Source organism: Periophthalmus magnuspinnatus, chromosome 24 (genome assembly GCF_009829125.3).
Source record: "Periophthalmus magnuspinnatus isolate fPerMag1 chromosome 24, fPerMag1.2.pri, whole genome shotgun sequence".
Classification (NCBI taxonomy): Eukaryota; Metazoa; Chordata; class Actinopteri; order Gobiiformes; family Gobiidae; genus Periophthalmus; species Periophthalmus magnuspinnatus.
The window spans coordinates 11,805,439-11,831,426 of NC_047149.1; the positions used below are offsets into that span (position 1 = coordinate 11,805,439).

The 25,988-nt window shown below is 38.1% G+C and overlaps 1 protein-coding gene across 1 annotated transcript in view; it reads right to left on the reverse strand.

Annotated features, from left to right (window-relative positions):
- Positions 1-25,988, reverse strand: part of scara5 (scavenger receptor class A, member 5 (putative)) — a 57,887-nt gene that overhangs the window by 14,006 nt on the left and 17,893 nt on the right. Inside the window, exons 4-10 of the mRNA XM_033991476.2 lie at positions 13,639-13,838; positions 12,700-12,878; positions 12,501-12,627; positions 12,053-12,221; positions 5,445-5,525; positions 3,979-4,086; positions 1,002-1,067 (exon numbers count right to left, since the gene is read on the reverse strand). Of these exons, the coding sequence (XP_033847367.1) occupies positions 1,002-1,067; positions 3,979-4,086; positions 5,445-5,525; positions 12,053-12,221; positions 12,501-12,627; positions 12,700-12,878; positions 13,639-13,838 (930 nt within the window). The remainder of the gene's footprint in view (positions 1-1,001; positions 1,068-3,978; positions 4,087-5,444; positions 5,526-12,052; positions 12,222-12,500; positions 12,628-12,699; positions 12,879-13,638; positions 13,839-25,988) is intronic.

Here is a 25,988-nt window from a genome sequence, read left to right on the forward strand (position 1 = left end):
ACATCTACAAGTCTGACACCCACTAACTCTTGTAGTTCTCCACATCTCCTATCTCCTAACAATTACTAACTACCACCAGCTAAAAGTACTGCATTGTTCACTCCAACTGCTTATGCTACAAGTACTCCACATGCAGAAAATTCTATGTTCAATGTGTACTACCACTACTATTACTCTACTGTCTCTGAGGTCGTTTGAAAGCACAATATTGCAGTGGAAAGTTCTTTTAACTTCACATAATGCTTTGCAGAGGACATCAGGTGTTACGTTGCTGTACGGGGGCCCATAAAGTCATCACATCGTAAATTTGAGTTTCTGAGTTTCTCCCTGTTAGTTTTGGATGGAGCACACTTAAATTGGATTGGACACATACAGGAGCCTGTCTCAAAAAGTTTCATATGAATTATTAGGGGCATGATTTACACTGTAACGCAGCATTGATCTCACACACAGGCATTTTACTGTTAGTTAGCTTTCATAATATTAGCTTACCACCGAATTGAAACCTCGATATAAAGGACCCTATAGGGGCAATTCAAAAGTGTTTTCAGATATATACTTTAAATTGTTGAGTTACTTCTATTCACACCTGCATTCTCTTAGGATGTACAAGAAATCATATCTTACTTCAGTACTTGGCTTAGAAGGTACACAAGCTTTTCCATACCTTATTGTTATGGACCCTGAGATTATTTTTGCTTTATAGTGTATGTGCGAGCGGCTATTCATCACATTGTGGGAAAACATTTCACTTCATGGAGACCTTTTGCTTTGTGGGAACATATAAGAATTCTTCAATATTAATTCAACGACATGGTTTAAAGTTAAGATATGGTAAGACAAGGATCAGTCTCCAGGAAATGAATGTAAGTTAATGTAATGTGTGAGTGTACATGACTGAACGTATTGTCCAAGCACTTTACAAACAGCATTTTGAAAATTTTGTAGAATGACAAAACTAAATACTGTTTAGTTTGAAACCTTACAATTCTAAACCTTACCTTTGGTGTCTCCTCTATCTCCTCGGTCGCCCTTCTCTCCCTTCATCCCTCGGTCACCTCTCTCACCTTGAAACACAAAACACAACATGCATTAGCTAGACACTAGTGGAACAGCCATATATTTACTGTACATAATACAGATCTGTTTTTGTTTATACCTTCAAAATTTCAAGATTTACTAAGAATGGCATCTCTTTTAGAGTTTTACTGTTGTTAATTTTCAACCTCCAAACTGAAAAAAGGCAACCGATATTATGTGTACAGTATATTTAACTCCCATCCCACCGTCTTTTAATTTGGTTCGTTTCTGTCCAGAAGTGACACCCTACACAAGCTCCAGACGTCATACAGAAGATATATTTAAGATGGTACCACGCCCTGAGCTCTGACGCCTCCAGCTGTCAAATGCTAGCTGTGTTATTGACCACATCTTTAGCTAACTGTCGTGAGAGCCAGTGGTGAGCTACTGCACAACCACAACACAAAACACATGCGTTTGATTTGAACCTGCCGGGCCCTTCCACACACTGGTGGTCCCCAATGAAACCACGGGGGGCGCTCCGAGTAATAATATAGGAGAGTAAGATGTGTAAATGTAGTCCTATGGAGTACTCATTCATAGCAGTGAAGTGGAGTTCATACAACCGAAATGTACATTAAAAGAGACTGTGTTCAAGAGTGTTAAAAAGGTTATTAACTGTGTAAATCCTTTTCATATGTGGTAAGAGACGGGGTGGATAGGCCATGTTTAAAGGTATGTAACTTTTCTGGTGAGGGTTCACCATTATCTCCATGGAGATATTATTAGTTGGTATGGAATATTTCACAGTACAACTCTGTTCTTACTACTCAAAAATATCTTGCATAATCATTGTGAGCAGGGTCACCTCTCCACAGATCTGATATCTAACTTGGCCAGGTGGAGTCACTTACTTGTCTCTACTGAGATAAAGAAGTTTAATTCTATACTGCATGGAAACCAGAAGGTGACAGTTGATAATTTTATAGTAGTTTAACGATGTTCAATTCTCGATCATGCATCCTTGATTAATATTATTCATTAATAATGTTAATGTCGATACAATACTTATTCCTTTTGTACTATAACTACAAAACAAATACAATGCTATATTTCAGAGCACAGCTGCCGTTGTCTGACAGGGCACTACTCGACTTTGAGTTGTGTCCAATTTCATTTGTGTTAATCACTTCACACACTCAAAATAAACCCAGTTTTTGTTTCTTCTGCCAACACGTGGCTATGACAAAACAAACCTCCCTTTGAACAAATAATCCTGACCTGTTCACCTCAGACAAAAACTGCACTCCCGCTCACTCTGTGCACCTCCCCACTATAAAACAAGTCAGAACACAGACTCTCAGCTCTGTCTACAGCCTCATTCATACCAAAAAAAAGAAAAACAGCCTCAGAAATCTCATAAACTCTTCACCCTTCACTGCTCTGCTGAACCCACAACTCTACCACATTGTTGGAACGCACTAGAGTGAAGACGCCAAAACATCCTGGTCATCCGTGTTTTGTTCACATTGAGGCTTTAGACTTGTTACTTCACCTGTCAATCAAATGTTTATGTTGGCGGCGGTTCACCCATGTCGACATGGACTACACACACTATACACACTGGAAGAGTTCATGTTTTTGACCTGAGAAAATTAAAGAAACACAGCATATGTCAGTCTAACCCAAAAGCTGACCATGTTTTATACTTATACAGCTGTAGGCAATGGATGATGCAATATATAACATAGTATTTAAAGGTGCACTATGTAACTTTTCCTGTGTGTGTGTGTGTGTGGGGAATTCTAGGGGAAAATTTTTTTCCCCTAGAATGTTCCTCAGTAAGGCATTTGACATATATTTAGATGCAAGACATATGACATAAGTCTTGCATCTAAACAGCACGTGTTTTTATTGCTCAAAATTGTATTGAAAAAGATGCGTCCTTACTGTGAGCAAGGTCACCTCTTCACATCAGACATGCAGGTATTATCCCATACTGTGGAACATTCTTGGCAAAGTAAAAATGTCCTTGGAGGCAAGCAGACCCTCTACCAGAGAAGTTACATTGTGCACTTTAAATATATATAATATGTTTTCTAGTTTCATAAGGTGCATTCACAGTCCAATATAGTCCTTATGGCAGCTTGGTTTGTTCCTGTTCTACTCCTGATTTAGTCCTGGTCTAGTCCAGGATTAGTCCTAGTTATAGTCTCAGTATTGCATTAGTTTTATGTAGTATATGTGCAAACTTTACTAAATCAAGCTAAAAACTGGGGGTGAACTAACTTTCTTTAATGTATTTGTTTTTTGGGTCATAGCTGTTTGACCTCAGCTCCAAACAGTTTGTACTGCCGTTGTATCTTTGGGCAAGACACTTCAACACCCTTGCCTTTGTATGAATGTGGTGTATGATCGTTCTCATCCACTGGCATTCATTTAACCCTTTAAGGACTGAGCACACTATAGAGCAGTATAGCTCAGGTAGACTTTAATATTTTTTTTGCCATAAATATCATGTTAAAGAAGTATCAGAATGCACTTTTACATATCCGTCCATATTTTTTCTTTGACGCATCAAATAAGTGACTGGGAAAATCCCTGCAGCATCTGCACTCTCATTCGTCACCTTCGAGGGACAACAGAGGCAAATTACCGTAATGACTGTAAAATATTTAAATAGCCCCATGCCTCTGCTTTGAGACGCCGTTTGAATTTACATGAGAGCACAATTGGTTGCAGAGTTACAGTAATGGAAAGTCCGCAACCGCGCTCTATCGGCAACGACAGCACCTGCCACTATAGGGTTAAGATATAAATAAAACATAAACATTATTAACAACATCCTTTAGACAAGTTGCCTCCTCAGATGGGGTCAGCACAAGGAGCAGAGGATATTGCCTGTCTGATGTAGCTTTGACTGTGCTGTGAGTTACTGCTGTAGTTCATCAGACTCACCCTTGGGTCCCACTGGTCCTGTGTCTCCCTTCTCCCCCGGGACACCAGCCTCCCCTGCAGTCCCCTTCAGACCACGAGCACCCTGCATCCCTTTGGGTCCTGTCACACCTGGAACAAAAACACAAAGTCAAATTAATGACCAGAAAACAGAAATCTGCAGAAAACATATAGTATAAAACTGTCAGCCCTATACAACTTTTCTGCAGGTGCACTTGCTTTGCCAAGATATTCCACAGTATGGTATTAAACTAATCTTACTCCAGGGAGAAAAGAAGGTAGCTGAATTTTGATGGCCAGACTGAAATTTTAGGTGGGCAAATATAGAGGTATATGTGTATTTGTATTAGGTTTTATGGGGTGGGCATGAATTTGATGTCTATAGCAGGAGCCGGCCCTAATACCTCAAAGATGGCATCTGATGACCTAATGCCATACTGTGAAATGTTCCAGGAAAAGCAATAACAATGTCTTAGGTATCAAACCCCAGAGAAGTTACATAGTGTACCTTTAAATCAAATAATGATTTATGATGAAAATTTCCCCAAACTGAATTGTGTACATTGATCTGAAACTGTCTCTTGGCGGTGGGAACTGGTTGAGACATCTTCATTCATTTTGCCCTACCTCCTGCGTCATATTACATTTAAATAAATTGTTTGGGTTGGCTTTGCTTCTGTTTATTTCCAAAACCATCTTTTCTGTATTCCCTATATTCACAAATAAACAAGCGTGTCTTTTTCCTCAAGGCTTGGTCCAAGGGAGGATCTTTTCAACACTAACATAATATAGTACGGCTTGGAAACATCTTGGGAACATTTTGCAGTGTGTTGGCTGAAGAGGAGTACAGAGAATGACAGAGGAGGTGCCAGGCTGACACACCCTGACATATGGATTTATATGAAATATATTTTACACTGGCTTGGGTTTGAATGCTTTATGCTGTAGTTTTGAAGGAAATGTTTATTGACACTGATGGATGATTCTTCCCTGAACATTTCGAATACACCTAATCCTGTTGGTTGATTTACAGTATATGTCCTGAACATTTCTCATCACTAAAATAACATACCGAACAGCAAAAGTAAAACATCCAAGACTGCTTTATTTCATGACTATTTCATCATTGTAATTGTATTGGTCATGTGGTCATGTTAACAGGCCTCAAATTGATTTAGATAAAAATAAAAAAGAACAAAGCTTGTCGAGTGCTTTATCTCATCTTGACCTCATCTACGACACATAAGTCCTCCAGCTCCACATGTTGAACATTATGTAACCCCCAAGTCAATCATACAAACTTTATCTGGGTACAAAAGGACAGCCATTATTTGGATACATTAATGTTACTCCTGAGATACTGTATATCAAACATAGACAGTAAGATGCAGTGATCCATCTTTGAAATGGTCTTTGAATGTATATTTATCTGCTCTACTGGAACATAAGAAGTGTGTTGTTGAACTCACCTCTGTGTCCACTCAGTCCGGGAACCCCAGGAGGCCCCTGGTCTCCATTATCACCTTTCTCCCCCTTTGGTCCCGGAGGCCCTGCACAAAAATGAAAAACATGTTGGTGACATGAAGTGATGCAATGCTTACTGACCACAAAGACACATGGGACAGAAAGAGCTTCAAAATTTCAACAAATAATTCTTCCTTTCTTACAGCAGCAACTTGGAAATATATTGTATACAAAAGAAAAAAATCTAATCTGTCAACTGGGCAAAGGTTTTAGAGTAAAGATGTTTCATCGCTCTTCCAAGTCTTCAGTCTAAATGTTATGGATCATACCTGGACGACTGTGGGATTGCACACACAATACAATGTATGGAATAATATAAAATGGAAAGAGATACAGATATACTGATTTTATTAATTACTTATAACAAACTACATATTATCTGACATGTTTATTAAAATGTTCCATCGCAGTGATTTATTTCATCACAGATAATTTGCACAACCATTCATTTCCGTCTCTGTTTACACTTATCAGGCTCACATTCTCTTGGCAATTTTCTGGTTGGTTTAGACTATATTGCCAATAAACATGATCCAATGATGCAGCAGTTAGCTCAAGTGGGCCTTACAATTGCCCCAGGATTCTCTCCAAAGTGATGTTTGACTTGGAGCAGGTTTGTTAGAGAAAAGAACAGAGCATATAAAGCACATATTGGATAGATGAAGCCCTGTGGGAACTACACTCTGGGGCTTAATACCGTCCAGCTCAGACCACAGGGGCTAATGGAGCTCATCTGATTCTCCACAGCAAGACCACAGGTATATATCAAACTCCAGGTGCATACTGCCAATGATATAGGAGGAGGCAACACAGAATTAAGCCTATATGAACATGAGGTACAAATAGTTACTTATACTTTAATGGCCAAATAAATTCCTTGTACATTAAACTTAAACTTAAATATAATTCACTTTTTTTTTTTTTTTATTTGAGCAAGGCACACATTTTATAGCATTACAAACACCACACTGGTATGAAGCCCCAGAGTGAAGTTCCCACACTGATCATGTGCTTACACCAACATGACCAATCAAAACAATTCTAGCTAGCTCATTTATTTCAGCTTTGACCAGTAAAAAAGCTATTATGATGTATTTAGCTTCCCCTAGCAATATATAAGCAGGAAGAAAGCTACGTGCTGCGTGCATCTTACTATAAACCATTTTACTGTCTGATAATCAGGAAGAGCAAGTTAGCATGTTAGTTGTTGTTAGCTTTATTGTCACAGCACAACTCCACTCTGGTCTCTAAGAATTGTGAAAAGCGGTTATAAATGAGTGAATAAGTGAATAATAAGGACTGTTTAAAGTGAGTGAAAAATAACTTTTAACTACTGCAAACCCTTTAAAATGAACTAGTCCATTTTTAAGACAGTAAAAGTCAGTTATATTGCTTTTAATATGGTTATTTAAAGAAACAAACTTAATTTCCTTACTTACTTACAAACTTAATTTTCTCCCTATATTTGAAAAAGATCATCATTGTTCTATCATGTAACTTATTCTTTGCTTTATTTTAATAGCTGAACCTCAGTGGATTATTATTTGCTGTTACTGTTGTTCCCATGTCTGTCCAGTCTGGATCTACATTACATGCAATGTTCTTACTTCTACAGTGCCTGGAGAAGGAAAGGGGGAAATCCACCTTATTCAGCCTGGTTTGAGTTAGCGTTATTACAGGGCCAAAACACGACATCATTCTCTTATTTAGAAAGCAATAGGATGGGAACACTCCATATCATACAATACAGACATTACATTTGCGAATGTCTCTATAACTAATATTCACTCAAAAAGCCATTTTAGTATGACAAGGTCCGATCATGTTTGGATGAGGTGGCTCTAATGATTCTCAACTGTTTTTGATGAGGAAAACTAAGTCAAGACTGGTGGCCCTAAAGCTAACTAGTTTATGTTACAAGTTAGCTTTATTTGACAGAAAGCTGTGTTCATTCTTTCAATATTTCAACAGTAACAAGACAACATTGTTCTGGAAATCTTCACTGGCAAAAAAAATTGTGCAAAAGACAGCACACTACAGGCTTGGACTGTTTTCACTCCTGCTGTATCTTTTTCAAATGTAAATGGATGAATTACAAAGTTCAGGCCAATGCACTTTAAAAAACGTGATAAATGATACAGGATAATCTCAGGGTTACCGTCATGGTAACCCAGACCATCTGGACAAAAGTGTGGTCAGAAAATTGTTTTAAAGAGTAGACAATGGACTAAAGCAGACTTGACTTTGTAAACCATGTGTTTTGATAAAGGATTTGAGCTGAAGTCCCTCGCAGATGAAGTGATTTCCATTTTTGAAAGCAGCTATTGTACGCGTTTCCCTGCTCACACGCAAGACAACATTTTAGGGATGTTCCAACAGCGCTTTTCACAACATATTTACCAATACAATACAAAGGTGCTCTCAGACTGTACTGCTGGGGTTTATAAAGATTTTATGTGGAGCCTGATGGGAAGCATCTTTCAGTCATGACATTCACAGTTTGTTGGTATCATAACATTACATTGACACTGATTGTGAACTGAATGACAAAATTAGTAAGTAAGAAAGTACAGAGGACAAGAGGCACTTAAGAATTTCTGCAGTTGTATCAAGACCTTACACAATGGTTTGTATAGTGTTTGATGTGCCACTGTAAACAGGAAAATAAAAATGTCTTCAACATAGGATCGATAAATAAACAACAATAATCCAACAAAAGAACACATGGTCTGTTATGTAGCTGTAAGACCTCAGCCCAGACAAAATCTTACTTTCCTTTTGACTCTTCAATGAGCCCTTCATTTTAGTGGCCACTGCAAACATTTTAAAAACTGCTACTGTAATCTATAGTCTATTTTGGCAAATACTTATGTCTGTTACTTATACAATCTTATAGGACAAGCATAAGAACTTAATGCAATGTCAAGTATAGTGTAGAAAAGAGTAAAAGTATACGTCTGCAATTTTACAAATCCAGAAACTATTTTAGTCCTATCTGGGTTTATTAAATTCTTGCTCACTTTTCCTATTCACTCAATGTTAGTGACTGTTAGCTGTGACAGAGCCATTAGCCTCCTCACTTTAAAGCAAACATGCCAGTCAAAAGCACATATTAACGGTCATCAGGGGGCGACACTGAGGGGGTAAATGCTTCCAGATTTCTGCTCTGTTCAAATCACTCAACAAAACCCTTATATGTCACAACTGTTGGACATAAAAATGCACATTCAGATCACACTCTATAATCCACTGTGGCACCTTGTCATCAGCTCAAAGAAAACGCTGGAGGCTTTATGACAAAGGGACTTACATTAGATGAAGGGCTTATTTGTACAGTAAGTGGATTCCTGGCACATGGACACAACTAAAATGATTAAGTTACCTATAGTTTCAATATGGTTGTTCTGTGGACAAACACAACGTAATTAAGACTAAATTATTCTTAACCTTGCTGCTCTTTATCCCAAGTGCTTTTTATCATCAAGAATAATTGTTCACTCCTTCATTCACTGTAAAGTTGTTATATCAAATATCAAAACATTATTATTTGCTCATAAGTCAATAATTTGATCACAGCTCTTTATCTCCAACCACTGCATAATGCCATAAACCAACCCTTCTCCTATGTATGACTGTGGTGTGAGTGAGTGGTGTTCAGAGGGGCCAGTGGTGCAGTTTGGCAGCCTCGTTCCAGTCAGTCTACCCCAGGGCAGCTGTGGCTACAGAACTACCTTAACAGAGAATGAATAATGCATGAAAGTATTAACGATTTTGAGTAATGTAGCACTAATCGTTTATTACAATTTTGTATTTTTTAGAAAACACTGACTGAAGATTTAGAATTGTAGGACAAATTAACTTAATGATCCTAAACCTGTGTCTTTTGGATAAACGAGCCACTACTGAAAGTTTGAAAAGATAATTTGAATCCAATTCATTCCTGAAATTAGACCAGAAAAGTCAGGTGTGAAAACAAATGGTCTCATATGGAGTTTAAGTCTGTTTGTTTTAATAGCCTATACAAAGTTATTGCACTTTGAGACGTAAAAGGGCAACACTAGCGTCTGCGTAAGAACCATAAGAACAAGATTGGTATGAGTCAGAGGTAAATTACAGCCAAACTGAACAAAACAAGAGAGTGGCGGATTTTAAACATGGATGGAGATGTAAAACATTTCTTGGCAGAGGTGACCGTAAGCTTACAACAAACAACTGGAGTCCAGCTAATGACAAAGCCGAGTGCTTGAGTTTTCTTTTTGGACCTAAATTTACCCCACAATTGTTTCCAGGCACCATCCCACCCACATTTTACACAGGCACAAGATCTGGCCTCCTTTAGATCTCCATCAGTCATCCATCAGGCCCGTCCCATACCAGGATGGCGTCATAACACTACCAGGATTTTAGGAGAGTCGTTTTGTAGCATAGCGGGAAGAGGCATACCATGTCAAAACTAATCAGACCTGTACAGACTGGAGAGTAGACATTTGGATATGCTTAGGACCTCAGGGAGAAAATCCTAGTGTTAGCATGTGAGGGTCAGTAGAATTCAATCACACTAATGACTTATAGGTGAACCTTAGCAGCAGAACAGTTACAGTTTTTAGAACCAGGCGGACTGCTTACAGAAGGTTCCCATGAGCTCATCATGTTTGGGGTGATTTTTCTTGTTTCTTAACTTTGTACTGGACTACATGTACCTCACTGACATTTACTTAAAACAGATAAGTACAATTTTGTTTGGCTGAAGGCATAAAATTCATCCTTCCAACAACGATTGTAACAGTTTCTATAAACAATGGGGCAAATTCAGTTATTTTATCTTACACTTGTTCATGTGAAGGGTCTTGGTGCCTGAAACCTTTGCCATTAGTAACTTTGGCCTTCAAATTGTTGTGTCACTGCATCTGCCCTGAACTAAAAAAAACTGCATCAGGGCAAAACTATCTGCCAATTAGATTTTTTGAACCATGAAGTACAGTGTTCCCTCATTTATTGTGGGGATTACGTTCTAAAAATAACCCACAATAGGCGAAATCCGTGAAGTAGTCAGCTTTATTTTTTTTAAATTGTTATATATGTTTTAAGGCTGTAAAACCCCTCACCACACACTTTATACACTTTTCTCACACAGACATTAACATTTTCTCACATTTCTCTCCCACTTCACTCCCAAAGTTCAAACCTTCATAGATTAAAAAAAATAAGTACAGTATTATAGAATGAAACCAAAGATCAAGGTTCGAGGTTGGACACCTAAGAAATTATTAATAGTGACTTGCGTGTATTTCACAGTTCCTCTGACTGTGCCTCTGTGTCCTGGCGCCGCTCCGCTGTAGTGTCTTGGTGCAGGCTACCTTTTTGCGAGTGCAAAACATACAGCACTTCAGAGTCACACTGTGATAGAACATTTATGTAAATTTGGCTGAACACATTCTGTACTGTACAAGAGACACGGCACAGCGGAAACTGATTAACAATACAGTCCCTAAGCCAATCAGGACCAGAACACAATGCACGTTCATACGCTATAAAAAAAAAAAAAAAGCATGCAAAATTGCACAAAAAAAATCTGCGAAACAGCGAGGCCGCGAAAGGTGAACCGCGATAAAGCGGGGGACAACTATATGAGCTCACAAGTCCTGTGCTCAGGTCTCTGCACTGGGTTACTGTGGCTCAAAGAACAGACTATAAAGCAGCTCTGCTTGTGTCTCTCCATGACCTCGCACCAAAGTACATCTCCGACATGTTAGTTCCATATGAACCATCTCACACTGAGGACATCAGGGACTGGCCTCCTGCTGGTGCCCAGAGTCAGGACTAAACATGAGGAATCAGCGTTTCATTTTTATGCAGCAAAACCTGGAACAGTTTTTCTAAAGATGTGAGACAGGCCTCTACTTTGACAATGGTTAAATCCAGGGTCAAAAGAGTTCTTTTAGCTGTGCATATGACCGAAAGGTTTTTATTCTGCACTCTTCTCTTTTAATGTTCATTTTATGATGATTATTTGTGATTATTTATATTTTGAGTTGCTGGATTGTGATTTTAATGATTTGTTACACTGTAAAGCACTTTGAATTACTTTGGGTACGAACTGTGATACACAAATAAACTTGCGTTGCGTTGAACCAGTAAAGTAAGGCAAAAGAAAAAAAAATACAACCTCATCCCAAAGAACTGTATATTGAAATTTAAAGTTTACAAATGGAAGTAATGGCCACTTTATTTCAATATTGAATGTTGGATCAAATTTGACCCAAAACAGCTTAAACATGATAACATATTCTGGATCTTACAGACTCCCTGCTACAGCCCTACATACATTTCCACTGCACTGAAGTATCCACATTGTGAACAGTGAGTGACTCCTTAGGGAGCTGAAATGTTAAGTGGTTCTTTGGCGCCTAATTAACCCAAAGTCAAGTGCGTCGAGGTCCTGCTGGAGACCTGCCATGTCCCACATGAATACAGGTCACAAAGTCAGGGCTCTTATGTTAAACAGTAGTGGTCTGTGGGGCTGTGAATGCTATGAATACTGAGTTTGGCTGACCTTCCAGGATGGTGAGGTTCTTGAAGGCCATGGAGTGCTCCCAGTCCTTCAGCCGGAGGTCCTCGGTGATGGTGTTTAAAATCTCCATCTCCGCCCTGAGCTGGGCCTCCGTGTGCACATGAGTCACCCACAAACTGCTGGTGTCCTCTGTTATGTTACTGATCTGAACCTGGAAATGGAAAAGAAAAAAAAGAAAGGAATTTTAGCCACAGTAGTTTGGACTGAATAATCAAAAATGTATTATACTAACCAACAATAATAATTGAATTCATATATTTTACATGAAGAAAATCTGCTGTCCTATCATGGGCTGTAACAAAGAGGACTAAAAAACTGCTTTATCTCACTAGTATTTATCTAGTTCAAGCAAATAACAAACATATTGGCTCTAGAATGGTACAATGGAATCAACTAAAAACTTGTGTTAATGTAATGTTCCTTAACTTACCTGCAGGTCCTGTATCTTTAAGTGATGCATGCTGATGTCATTTGTGAAGGTGTGATTGACAGCTCCCACCATCCAGTTCACTTCGTCCAGCTTCTCCCTCAAATTGCTGAGGTGTCCTGAACTTTCCCTGTAAGACGTAAGCCAATTCAAAATTCACTCTTATATATTATATTCATACAGCTTAAGTCTGAGCTGTTACCTGAGTTGTGAGTCCTGGTCTCGTAGCCATGACGATGCACGGGACACTTGGGCAGACAGACTGGTGAGGTTTCGTCCAGCGGAGTTACTCAGAGAGGACAGCCTGTCGTCCAGCTGCACCAGGTAACCCTCGGACTGAAGAGAGTGAGCCTGCATGCTCCTCAGCTCCATCTCCAGGCCCTGGCATGGACAGGACAACTCAGAGTAAACATGTGGGGTATGACTGGGAGGGTTATTAGCAGAGATAGACGAATATATATTGGGCTGATATTTGCACTTTTTAGCGTATCAGCTATCTGCTTCAAATTGCCAGCAAGGGCTGATATTTAGTTTTGGGCGACCAGCTGAAAAAAAATGCACAAAAAGCTTTATTTTAACACTTTTGCAAAGGGGAAAACATGACTGCAGAGCTCTCTTATAGGTTAAAATAATGTATGTTGGCCCAAAAATATCAGCAGAGCTCATCAGTCATCAGTCGCTCTAGATCAGCATTGGCCATGAAAAACACATATCAGTCGATCTCTAGTTATTGGTCTATATGTAAGACTTCTTGATTAATTAGACTATACAAAACAAAAAACAACAACTTCAAATCACTACACGTGGAAAAAAATTTAAGCAAGAAGAAGAAGCAAGAAGATTACATTGGTTCCTAGTAAATACACAATTTCAGCAATTTTGGTCCCTATTTGAAAACCAATACTATCCTGTAAGATAAGAAAATATGTAAGATTTAAAAACAAAACCAAAAGAAAAAAAACAAAAAACAACATACATGTTAAATAATTCTTTTGCCTAGAGTATAGTAATGACAGCATGAAACAGTTTTACATTTTACATTACAATCTATACAAGACTTTTAACCTCAATTTTCACAGATGAGGAAATACTCTTTAAGACTACTAAGTCATCATCATTTTAAGGACTTATTGCCTGTCACCTTCATGAGTATGTCCAGCTTCTGCAGCCAGTCACTGTGGTTCTGGAAGAGGTTCTCCAGTTTCCAGATGTTCTCCAGGAGGTCACTCTCTGCGGAGGGGTCTCCCATAGTCTGCTGTACCACCAGGGGGCGTTCCGACATCCGCGTCACATTCTCCGGGACTAACCCCTGACGCTGTGATGACACCTGGGATCTGGACACTGCAATAGAGACATACGTAGCATATTACTTTTATTAGTTTTGGGTCATTTCAACATTTCAGAACTTTAACACTCATTTATCATTGCCACTTCGGACAAAGCCAGTATATGATGCAAAACAGATGCTCATTGGCAAAGTGCATTGTTTTTACGACTTAAATTTTTATGAGTGAAAATCAGTTTAGAAAGTTGGCTGTTCAAGTTGCTATTTAAACCATTTGTTAAAAAAAATATATAGAAAAGTCGTCTCCTGGCATGATTTTATTAGACAACAAACCATAGAACTTGGATACACTGGACATTATTCAGTTTTTATGACATGGTTATTGTTTAGATAGAAAAAAATAGTTGGAATTTTTCCCAACTAGCATTTCACAATTCAGAAATCTATACATTACAAAGGGACAAGGGAATTCCAACTCTAACTGTGCTGGTCATTTCAGATTTTAGGGTTACAATTATTCTGAAGCAAAAGAGTTACTGACGCCATGACCAAATAACAGTACAATGTTTTATTAACATTCATTCACATCATCTAATAGATTATAATTGCTCTTGTATTGTATGTGACCAGCTTCATGAAATCAAACTTTCTAAATGATAAGCTAAAGTTAATGTGATATAATGCATAAAAAATACACACACATATATATAATAAACCTCTTTAAATCCTCGCATTTCTTAATTTATAGTTCTTATGGTTATATCGAGACCTGAAAAATCACCATTATGGATTAACCAAATAATATCCCACTAGCATTTACTGACAACTAGTACACTGTGAAATGTTAGTTGTCAGTTTATTCTCGGTCTGGAACATGGCATAAAGACCAAAACCTGTCTCCATTTTCTCTCCCTACTTAAGGAGGCTAATGAGAAAAAGCCCTGGCGTTTCATGTTCTGTTAGGAGCCTGTTGCATGGTTACAGCTCCACAGCCTGCGAGATATTTTGAAACACAATCTCCAGCACTACGACATGACGACACACTCTGGGCAGGCACAGGAGAAAGGCACTGGAGCAGGGAACAGAGACATTATCACATCACTGCCTCTTTCTACTATGTTTTTTATTTTATTTTTGAGGTTAAGAAATTAGAAGTAAAAAATATAACTGAGAGGACCGCAAAAACAAACACCTTCACTTCAATCTATAGTACAAAAAGCAAATCTAATGTAAAGTGCGTTTTTATCTCGCTGTTTATGCCATATTCACACAATTTTAGTTACTTTAATGCCATACTGTGGAACATTCCAGGTAAAGTAATAACATCTCCTTGAAGACAAGAAGGTGGTGAACCCTCCATTAGAAAAATTACGTAGTGCACCTTTAAAATGGGCATTGTTTGTATGTACCCCGACTCCTTTGGCTGCTCTACCCACTTTTCCATAGTAAAAGAAAGGCCCACAAAGAAAGGTCCCACAGTCTCACATTCCACCTGATGCCCTGGACAGAGACTCATTATGGAGTTATATTTCTGTTTTCAAATTCAGGAAAATCTCAAAGTCTGTGAGAGCTCAGACCAGAGCCAAGAAATGAGAACATGAAGTCAGTGTGAAGCTTCAAAACCACAAATTATGAAAAGCCATCCACATTCCACGTCATTACATGTGTTAGGGTTAGTTTAAATGATCTGAAAAAACTAAATAAGCCAAGATCAGTGCACTGCAAAGCTTAATGACCAAATGATGGTCTACAGAGGTGGTCAAACTTTGGACTCAAGTAGAAGCATTCTTACTTCCAACTGTAAACAGACATATATGTGTTGAAATGAATGGTTTTAATTCATATTTCTGCATATTTTTAACAAAGAAATTATACAGACATCTTTGCTTTTTCGGCATTTGACTTTTGGGTGTTTTATTTATTTTTTTTCCTCCTGCTAGAACAAAATGTTTTAGCTCAACTACTACTACCATTACTGCCACTACTACTGCCACTACTATTACTACTACCACTACTATTACAATTACTTTGTGTCCAAACCTCTTTCACAAAGTCTGATCTCGTCAGTTCTCAGAAGCTAAGCAGGGCTGGGCCTGGTTAGTGGTTGGGTAGGAGACCACCAGGAAAAACAGGTCCACACTGGGGTGCAAAACTGTTGTTGGGTCGTTAGCATAAACTGTAAACATAAATGGATATAGTTAACCTGCTAGCTGCCGTGTTCCAAATAGGAAGTGATCATGGGCGCACTTCCTAAATTAACTTTACATTGAAAAATCTAACTGCTGCTGTCAGGCTCATCATTTTGGTCTTAAAATGTTCATATTAATCCGCTGTACATGATTCTGGTATTTTTATTTCACTTTTGTGCCACTGAATCAACATATGAACATTAATAAGAGACAAATCAGGTGTCGTCTTTCCTGGAGGTCGCTCCCGTTAGCGCTAACAAGTTTGATTGACGGCGTTGTTAAGCGATTGCTCTTTGCTAAACCAGCGGTGCGGGTGGGAAGGGGCGTTACCTTCAACAGCCTCGCTCCAGATTGGGTCTTGGGTTGCTATGATACTTGCATTCAGAATTCCAAATATGGAACTCGGCTACAACTTCGCCCTTATAACTGCTAACCTCGATGAGTTTCATTTGACTAGAGTAGAACGCGATGGGTGACGTCACACTCCCTTAGCCCACTATGCAGTCTATGGTCCTTAGGTAATGCACTTCACCCACTATGCCTCGAATGAATGTGGTGTGTGTGTGAGTAGTTGGAGGGGCTGATGGTTGGCTTCCATCAGTCTACTCCAGGACAGCTGTGGATACAGTAGTAGCTTACAACCACTGAGAATGGAGTGAATGAAAAAGTTTTTGTAAAGCGTTACTACTACTACTACTACTACTACTACTACCACTACTACTACTATTACTACTACGAATACTACTGACCTTATTCTTGCAAGTGGGATAGGATCAGAGGATAAGTGGATAATTGCATACGTTGTGAAGAAGTTATCATGCTGTTTAGTGTACAACATTGGTGATTTATGGTCTGTCTTTAGAGGGGAAGGTGTTGAGATGAGTTGTTGGTCCACTTGGTCTTGGCAGGACAATTCACTGGCACATTTTACAAGGCTGTAAAGAGGAGGACCAGTGCCATATTTCCAACACATATTTCCTTTGCTGGCCTTGTGTAGTGTCCATAGTTCAACTGGGGTGAGAAAAGAGTCCAAGTTTGTGTTGGTGGGTACTCCAGCATTATGGGTTTCAGAGTGATGAGAAATTAGGTTGTCATATCAATTAGAAATTCTAAACTCAATTCTCTATCTTCTGAAAGCTCAAAAGTCATCAAAGTGTCAAAGAGTCAAGCTGAAACACATGAATAATGTCTATGGACACTGCTGCCTGTGTTTGTTTATATGCTCCCGTGTGACCAAGACTGTCATCTTGTATTGTCATTTAATAAGCAAAATGTTTCTACATTCAAATTGGAGAAGTTGTGTTTGTTCTGAACCATATACCAAAAAATAGGTTGTGAAAAATTAATCCCCACCTGCAAATAAATGTGTTTCTATTTGAGCAGATATATTAGGACTAGTATAGGACTTTTAAATTCTGGTATCAAAATCTATAACTTTTCTTTCTTTCAGAATCACAATCAGCTTGAAATATTATTGCCCCATATTTTTTTTGAAAAAGGCCTAATAACCAAACAAATACCAGCTTAATCAAGATTCACACAGTGCACTGTGAAGTAAATTTATTGCATTTCCCCATATTTTCACACAAAGTTCAGGTTTCATGTAAAGTAATATTAGCTGAAGTTTAATTTTGCTCAGACATTTTCTAAGACACCAAGAATGCCTCTAATATTCCTCCTGTGTAGCTCTATGATCCACTAATACAATGTGTGGCACCATAACACAACAGGCAGTCCAAATCTAATATATGACCTCAAAAGTACATAGCCCTCAAACAAAAGAGCTGAAATGTTGATGCTTGGAGACCCATTTTTCGCACCGAGAGCACATGTGTGAGCTAGTCTCCTGAGCACACTTCAGACCTGACATCTGGACAGAAGGCTGGTGTTAATGCTATTTCACGATACAGTCCAAATTTGGTCAATGGTGCAGAGAAACCACAGAGTGGTTGGCCTTGTTAGAGGTGCTGAGTGACATTTATCATCTGCTGCTCTAGGGTGCTATGTGCTCCAGTAGTTCAACAAACACTCAACAGATAAAAAGAATATAGTTCATCTTTTCATATTAGGCTGCCTATAAAAGTCAACTCTATTCTGCCAATTCTTATGGATAATAGATCTGTATAAACCATCTCTTTAAACTGGCAGCAAAAAACGTACCAATGGCCTATCTGAACAATAACTGCATGCACTGCATCTGAAAGAGGTGTCTTGCTCAAGAACAAAATAGCAACATGTATGAGGGAATAGGATATGAACTGAAATGGGCGTTAAACTGTCCAACCCTCTGTAAGTGGGCATAGCATGAAAACATATCAACTATCTATCTAAGGTATGCATATATATATATACTAGTATTGATTCATATTTTCAATTTTTTTCTATCAAACTATCTGATTTGACCTAATGGTGACTATATCTGACAAAACCATTTTTGATTCACTTTCAGGTCTGCAGCATGGGAAAGCCATTGTGTCTTCCTCCTATTATTTCTGTTCATTTAAACTAAAGTAAACACAGACAAACACATGGAGGACTCATTCAAAACAGATTACAGTTGAATTAACAGTTTCATGGTTTTGTGGGACACTTTATCCACTCATGTGTCATAATACTGGGGCAACAGCTGTCTATGTGTCTGTGCTGTCATGGGAAACCACTCAAGCATAGTCCATGTGCTGTTAGTGGGACATTACCGAAGCACAATGATAGTTCTCAAATCAATATATGGATTGAATTATGGATTTAAAATGATTTTTTTTTGCATATCATTAAAATTAATATGTGCCAATATATATATATATATATATATATATATATATATATATATATATATATATATATATATATATATATGGACTTTGACACCACTGGAAAATAAACATTATCTGGCATTTCAGCTACGTGACAAAATTTGATTTTGTATCTATATCATAATGAACTTTGAGAGACATTTCTGTGTCCTCTGTAGATAAGACCATATGGTGGATGCATTTTCAGGCCAGTGAAGATGCATACATTGATTTTACAGGTCACTTATTATGACTAACAGCCATTGGGTAAAATGTGTAGAAAAATATAAGGGACAAAAAGTCAAAGGACATTATAAAATCCAATATCAAATGATCTAGTGTATGGAAAATTACATAAACAACAGTTAAGTGGACACAGTTTGGCAAGAACAGGAGCAAATTTTACAAAGACTAAAGCACTTAGTGTAGTAAATGGGGTCAGTGAGCATTGGATTCACCATTTGAACTGTTTCCCAGTACATTCAGCGGTGTGGATTTGCTCCCTGATCATATGCCAACATGCTTTAATACAGGGAAGACAAAATTGCAAAAAAAATAAAATAAATCTATAGTCTAGTCTTTTTTTGATAAGATAGAACTGGCAATTAGAGATGAAAAATAAAATAAAAACTATTCTATAGTAATAAGTCATATTATGCCCCATAGTATCTTGGTGGTATGGCACAGCAAAAGGAGGTCAATCAGTCAACTGTACTAAATTTATAGAGCTCCAGATTGAAGGTGCTTCATCAGTTCTGACACAGTTCTGGTAAGGACTATTTTAAATACCTTTTAAAAGGGAGGAAACTAGACTGAAGACCTTTGGATAAGAGGTAAAATGTACTCACTCTGATCATTTGGTATCAATCAATTGACTAAATCCTGAAGCCTTATTTTGCTATAACCACCTGGGCACTGAGGGATTACACAGAGTTATAAATTGGCCATACCGGCTGGTAAAAAGCATGTTCTCGTCAGATCTGTGAAGCTAAGCAAGGTTTGGTAAGAGTTGGATGGGAGACAGCTGGGAATTCCAGGTGCCACAGTTAGGAAAGGCACATCACCCATATTACCTAGTATGAAAGTGGTGTGTGTGGGCTGATGGCACAGATCGGCTGCCTCACTGTGGGTGTCTTAAAAGGCACAGTATACATCCAACGGTTAATTAATTAACCATATAATGTAATGAAGTAGTCTGACAATATCACCAATTGTGTTATTGCAGAAGCATGCTGTGCTATGGACAAGCGCTATAACCACTGAGCGACCGCTGCCTCACTGTGGCCTGGTGGTATGGCACAACGAAAGGAGGTCAATCAGTCAATTGTACAAAGTTTGTAGAGCTCCAGATTGAATGTGCTTCATCAGTTCTGACACAGTCCTGGTAGGGATTGCTACATTAGTACCTTTTTGAAAGGGAGGAAACTAGATTGAAGACCTTTGAATAAAAGGTAAAATGTACTTGCCACTAACCACTCCTTTGAAGACAGTGAGGTACAGATCTTAGCCAAAAAAAGGAAATGGTTTGAGAGGGGAGTCAAAGACACAGTTTTCTTAGGAAAGACAATACTTCCTTGAACAGGAGGTGCGAAAACAACTGTTAGGGGCCTGAATGATTATGCTAAGCATGACTCAGGCACAATTCACACATAATGTAGCTCCATAGACCTTGCAAACAATCAGAATGTAAACAATAGGTGTTTTTACTGTCAGTGCAGTTAGCAGCTTGGATGTGCGCCGAAACGTCTCCTACAACTTTTGGTCCAGTTGATTTTATATTTTTCTTTTACCACATTTGAGTGTGATTACATCCATTTCCAGAAAAAAATTTATGAAAACAAGCAGATTACTGACATTGTTTTTCCCATGCAATTCACATGAGGAAACACGGGTGTCGTGGGGTAATTTCAAATCTATAGATATCCAGGAAAAAATAATAACACGGCTTTACTGTGAATGTCTGCAAATGCAGGATTTTGCCATTTTAAATAAATGACATATCCTACTAGACCACCTAATAATCTAGTTTCTGTGATCTTAGTTAGGAGTAAATAGAATTAAACTAGCCTCATAAAACAGATCATTTTAAGTCACTTAGAAGGTCAGAACTGACATTTACAGAACAATAAAGAGGTAAACAGCTATAAAAGCAAGTGCACTTGGAAGGGTTGCCATAGTGTAGGCACACATTGTCCCATGGATACAGAGTCACGGACAGGACAGAGAGAGCAGGGGGAGGCAGTGCATTCCTCTGAGGTCAATGCCAAATTTAATATGAAGCTATACACTGGTTCACCCAAAATCTTAAATCAGTACGCTACACAAATGTATAATGATATATGTTTGAATTGAACTTTGTCCAAATCCACTGAAGCAGCTACTTTTGGTGGTGCTCTGTCTGAAGCTCTGTTTTTCTTTGACTTTAATCTGAGCTTTAGCTGGAACTAAATCAGGATGAGCTGGTTTTCTGCTTTGTAGCTAGCATTAGTCAACAGTCACCTTTTTGTTCAAAATCTAACCACTAAATAGGACCATGAACACATTGAACACGTAATGATCACAGCTTCCCAGAGGTGTGTTGTTTAAGTCCATTTTGTATTTTTTCTCAGGTTTTCAGATGGTCTCCTATATTAATGTTATATTAATGCTATATTAATGCTAATGTGTGCATTGTGTCACCATGGTAACTGCTGAACATTCCTCCATAGCCATACATGAGGTAACTCCCCAGCATGATGTCACTGCAATCACTCAGTATCAATTAGGCATTTTAATGTTGAAACGGTGTATGGTCCAAACTTCGTCATTTAGGGATTTGTTTGTTTATAATGTCACCTGATAAATGGGGTTACTATGTTGACAATATACTACCAGTCCTGGCTCCTCCCCCTGTATCCATGGTAGATAAGCTCTATGTTTAGGTATTAAATGTGGCTTTGTAGTTCCCTTGGTTTTACGAAATGAGGTTTGTTAAAGAGCTGTGCCCACATCATTACGTCTGAAGGTCACAAGTGTGTGGAGATTCAGTGCTTAAGGCATTTACCTTTGAACTAAACTAGAGGACTCTTGGTTTACAGGACAGTAATCAGCATTTTAAAGAAACATTAATATTGAGTGAAGCAGCATTAGACATTGTACAGTGGTGAAAAGTAAAGTAGTAAAGTAAAAGTACTGTATGACATAAGTGTTTTCACAAAAAATAGTTCCTGCCTAGTTTTCCTTACTTTGACAATTTTGGTTATTGAAGTTTATACTTTTACTTCCTGGTTGGACATGATCTGCAGATGTGATGTGAGTAGAGCGAATTCCTGTTACCTAGCAACCATAATTTACAATGACAGTTATTATTTGGCAAATGGAAAGACATAACAACACCTTATATGGTTAAATTAATGTTTAAATTGTGTCTGTTGCAATTCGGTTTTAGTTTAAGCTTTGAGCAAACAAAAATATATGGAAAAAAATAATGTGTCAAGGTTGACTAAAAATCAGCACACTTCTTTATCAACGTCACATCCATAATGTTAAAACTAGTTTGGGCACCTCTGTGTGTGGCAATGGTTGCAAACATTGAAAAGATTAAATATTTGGCATATTTTGTAATTTAGAAAACAATATTTAGAAGACTGCTAAACCTCAAGTAATCAATCTAACATTTGTTGTGGCATTTTTCTGAAATGCAAAACCCCATCAAAGCAACTTAGAGGTATTACTCAAAATCTGTACTCAGAAAAATATACCTTTTTTCAAATGAATTTTACACATGTATTGTTTAAAGTACACAACAAAGTTACAAAGCTTACTATTGAAATCAAAAGTACAACTAAATGCAGCACAGTAATGTCTCCTACTGCTACAACTACTACTGCCACTACTCCCCTCAGAGTTCCTCCTACTACGAAGTAATTCATTATAACAAAACAAAGCACAAAATCCAACTCAAGATTACACATTTTAAGGTAAATGAATCTTCTCCACCTCAATCCCTGATGATTTGAGGAGACAACTTTTCCCTCTGCCCCCTTGACCTCCTCATGCATTATCGGTCTAATGGAAGGCCTGATAAGCAACTAACAGATAAAACCACTTAATTCAGAATAATGTGTTGGAGACAGCTTCATAAAACATGTCCAAGTCAAACAGAGCCCAAAGGATACAAAGAAGGCCGCCAGGGTGAGCTGAATTATTGTACTTTTGGAGAGAAAAGATTACTTGGACTGAAGTTAAGTTAAGTAATGTGTTTTGGAAATCCCTTACTGGGAGGAACATTTTTGTGTGTTTGAAAGTGCATGGAAGAGCGAAGAGTCTCTAGGCCACTGGTTAGGTCAGGAAGAGTCTTGCCCAAATGCATGAGCATAGATCCAACCCGTAAACATTAAAGGATCTGTTTACCTGCTTCACATTTCTTCTAGTTCAGGAAAGTGCCTTTTATTCCATACAGTATATAGCAAAACCAGCTATTTGCAAAAAGGGATGATACTAACTCTATGTTTAAAAAGGATTAAGACTACAAAGACAATGTTATCCAATCAGGAAAGCTGCTGGATGAGAACCATACAGAAACAGTTGCCTGTAAATACCCCAGACAATATTGTTTCTCTGTCATTGTTTAAAATCAGAGAGAGAGAGAGGTGACAAGGTGGGTGGGGGCTACCAATTCAATCCAAAACATGTCCTTTACTATGGTTCACAGTTGGGTACAGGATGGGTCGGCCAATCTCTTTAAAATGGTAGCTTTAAAGGGAAATTTTTGTTTGGAAATGAGAATTTTAAAGGAGTTTTGGGACATCTTAGCACTGTTTTGCACGCTCTGTTCCTTTTCCCCTTTGAGAAAACAATTGTTCAAGAGCAAATGTGGAAAGCCCCATCCCATAACCGTACAGGACACCACACACCAAGCCTTCCTCACAAAACACCAGACCCTGCAGACTTTTTATATTACATTGGCTGGTGAGCAGAGCTATTTGACATTGGTGTAGAATCAAAACCATATCGAGCCAAAGTAGTTTTTTGTAAAAAATCTGGTTTGAATTGTTCTAAGCCTTCTAATTATCTGGAACATGATCCTTGATATGAACAAGCAGAAAGTTACTTTGAAACATGGAATACATTTTTGGTTGATTTCGCAACAAGAAAATTGCAGAAATATTAGGAACTGTCATTGGGTTTAATACAGAAGACATATATGTTGTGCACTGTGAACCCACCTAAAGTCTAAAGTGGGTGACACCTATATGACTACACCCAACTATGGAGCTAGTAACCATAGTAACCATAACATATGAGATCATTTAAAATTATCGTCTGTATATTATGGCTAGTATAATGTAAATGTTTGAGTAGTAACAATATGGAGCTGAGCTGAAGTCAATTTATTAAAATGACCGAGATTGAAAAATAAATGACTTGGGAGTGTTTAATTTTAGGTTTGTTTTATGTGAAATCATGTTTTATCTTGGCCTTGATAAACATGCATTAATCATTAACACATTTTTTGTACATCTGGCTCATTGGCTATAGAACATATGAATGCTATCACACTCCCTAGAACTTCATCTACATGTCTTCTCTGGCCTTCATCTGCAATCGATATTTAACTCTAACTAAAACATCTATACCAAACAACAATCGAGATAAGATATTATAATTGACCAGCTAAGTGTGACAAATACTCTAATACTACGGGCCCCCAAAAAACTTCGCCTTAGACCCCTATAAAGCTAGAAACAAATGCATTAACATAGAATAGAGAAAAGTGAAAAACTCTTCCAGTTTAAAGTTGGAATAAACACCTAAACTCCTCTCACAACCACATTGCAAATAGAGCAGCTAAACTGGGAAGTACCTGGATGTTTAAAGAACAGTGAGGGAGAGGAGGGGTGGGGTTTGGACGTGTAAGGAACAGTGTGATTGGTCTAACCAACAGGTATCCACACTTCAAACTCCTCTTCTTCAGCCAGGTGTTTGTAAACAGAAACACCTGGTTGAAACCAGGGCAGTCTTGTGTGATGTCACATAGTATTTAAAACTGCACTGGCCACTGAAGGCAGGACACTAGAACTGGGAACAGTAGATAGAAAAGTTGATTTAGTATTTCCATCGTAAATTCCTGTCATTCTTTTGTCTGTTAGGGTTACACTGTATTTATGGACCAGGTTACATAATCCCATCTGTCTCATGCCTGGTGAAGTGTTAGTGCTTTTTAAGGCAGTTGTCAGAGAGGTGTAAAAATGTGTAGATGAGGTGAGGGGGGCGGAGTTAGACGTGGTTTTGTTGAAGTTCTTGTTGTGGGCAGTTTGGCATTAAAGCTGTTCCAGACTGAGAGTGTCTTGTCTGTGTGTACAATGACAGTACCTGTTATGAATCTGCTTTAGCAGCATGTGTGGGATTAAAAGCAGAACAACTGACTTTATTACAGGCAGTCCATTCACTTAGTTTGGCCGTAATTCCTATCTAGTCTAGTTTGTGGAAAAGTAGTAAAACTTTTCAAAAGTTTTATGTTGTAAGTTGTATACTATAGGATTTTGGATTTTGTGATTACTGAGATTAGTTTATTTAGTAAAAGAGAAAAAACTACAACATTAATAGCCAATAACCAAATGTAGTATGAAATTGCCTATTCTTGAAAAAATCTTGTATAAGAAATTACAATAAAAAATGTAAACTTAATACTGCCCTATATGTCAAAAGGCAAGACCTGACCCAGCTTTCCCCAAGAGTATCTGATGTGTTGGTAGTGCGGTAAGGATAGCGGCTATTGCTGTGGAGATAAGTCTCGTTTCTATAGTGCAGGTACGGGGCAGGGCGTTTAGGGGTCCAAAGTTGGGACTGGAATGCTTGGGACCAGGGGGGCAGTGCTAGTCATTGGAGGACCAGCAGCTACTCCAGCCAAGTTGTGTTTCCATGGCTTTTTTCCTCAAAATAACTAATATTAACTTCATAAAATTTAAATTGTACCTGAATCACAGAAAACATTTAGTATTAAGTTTGTGGTGCTGTAAGATGAGGCTAAATCTAAAGCTACATATCTCAAAACAACATGCAAGTTACTGAAGTGAAAATCAAACTGCACACATGAGTGAGACCTATCATTAACTTTAAATATGGCACATAACAACTTTCAAAATGTGGCAATCCTTCTCCTCTTTCTTGATTACTTGAGCAGATTTTCACTACATGCCATAAAACTGTATTACACTTGGTTCTGTCATGTTTTGGTGCTGAT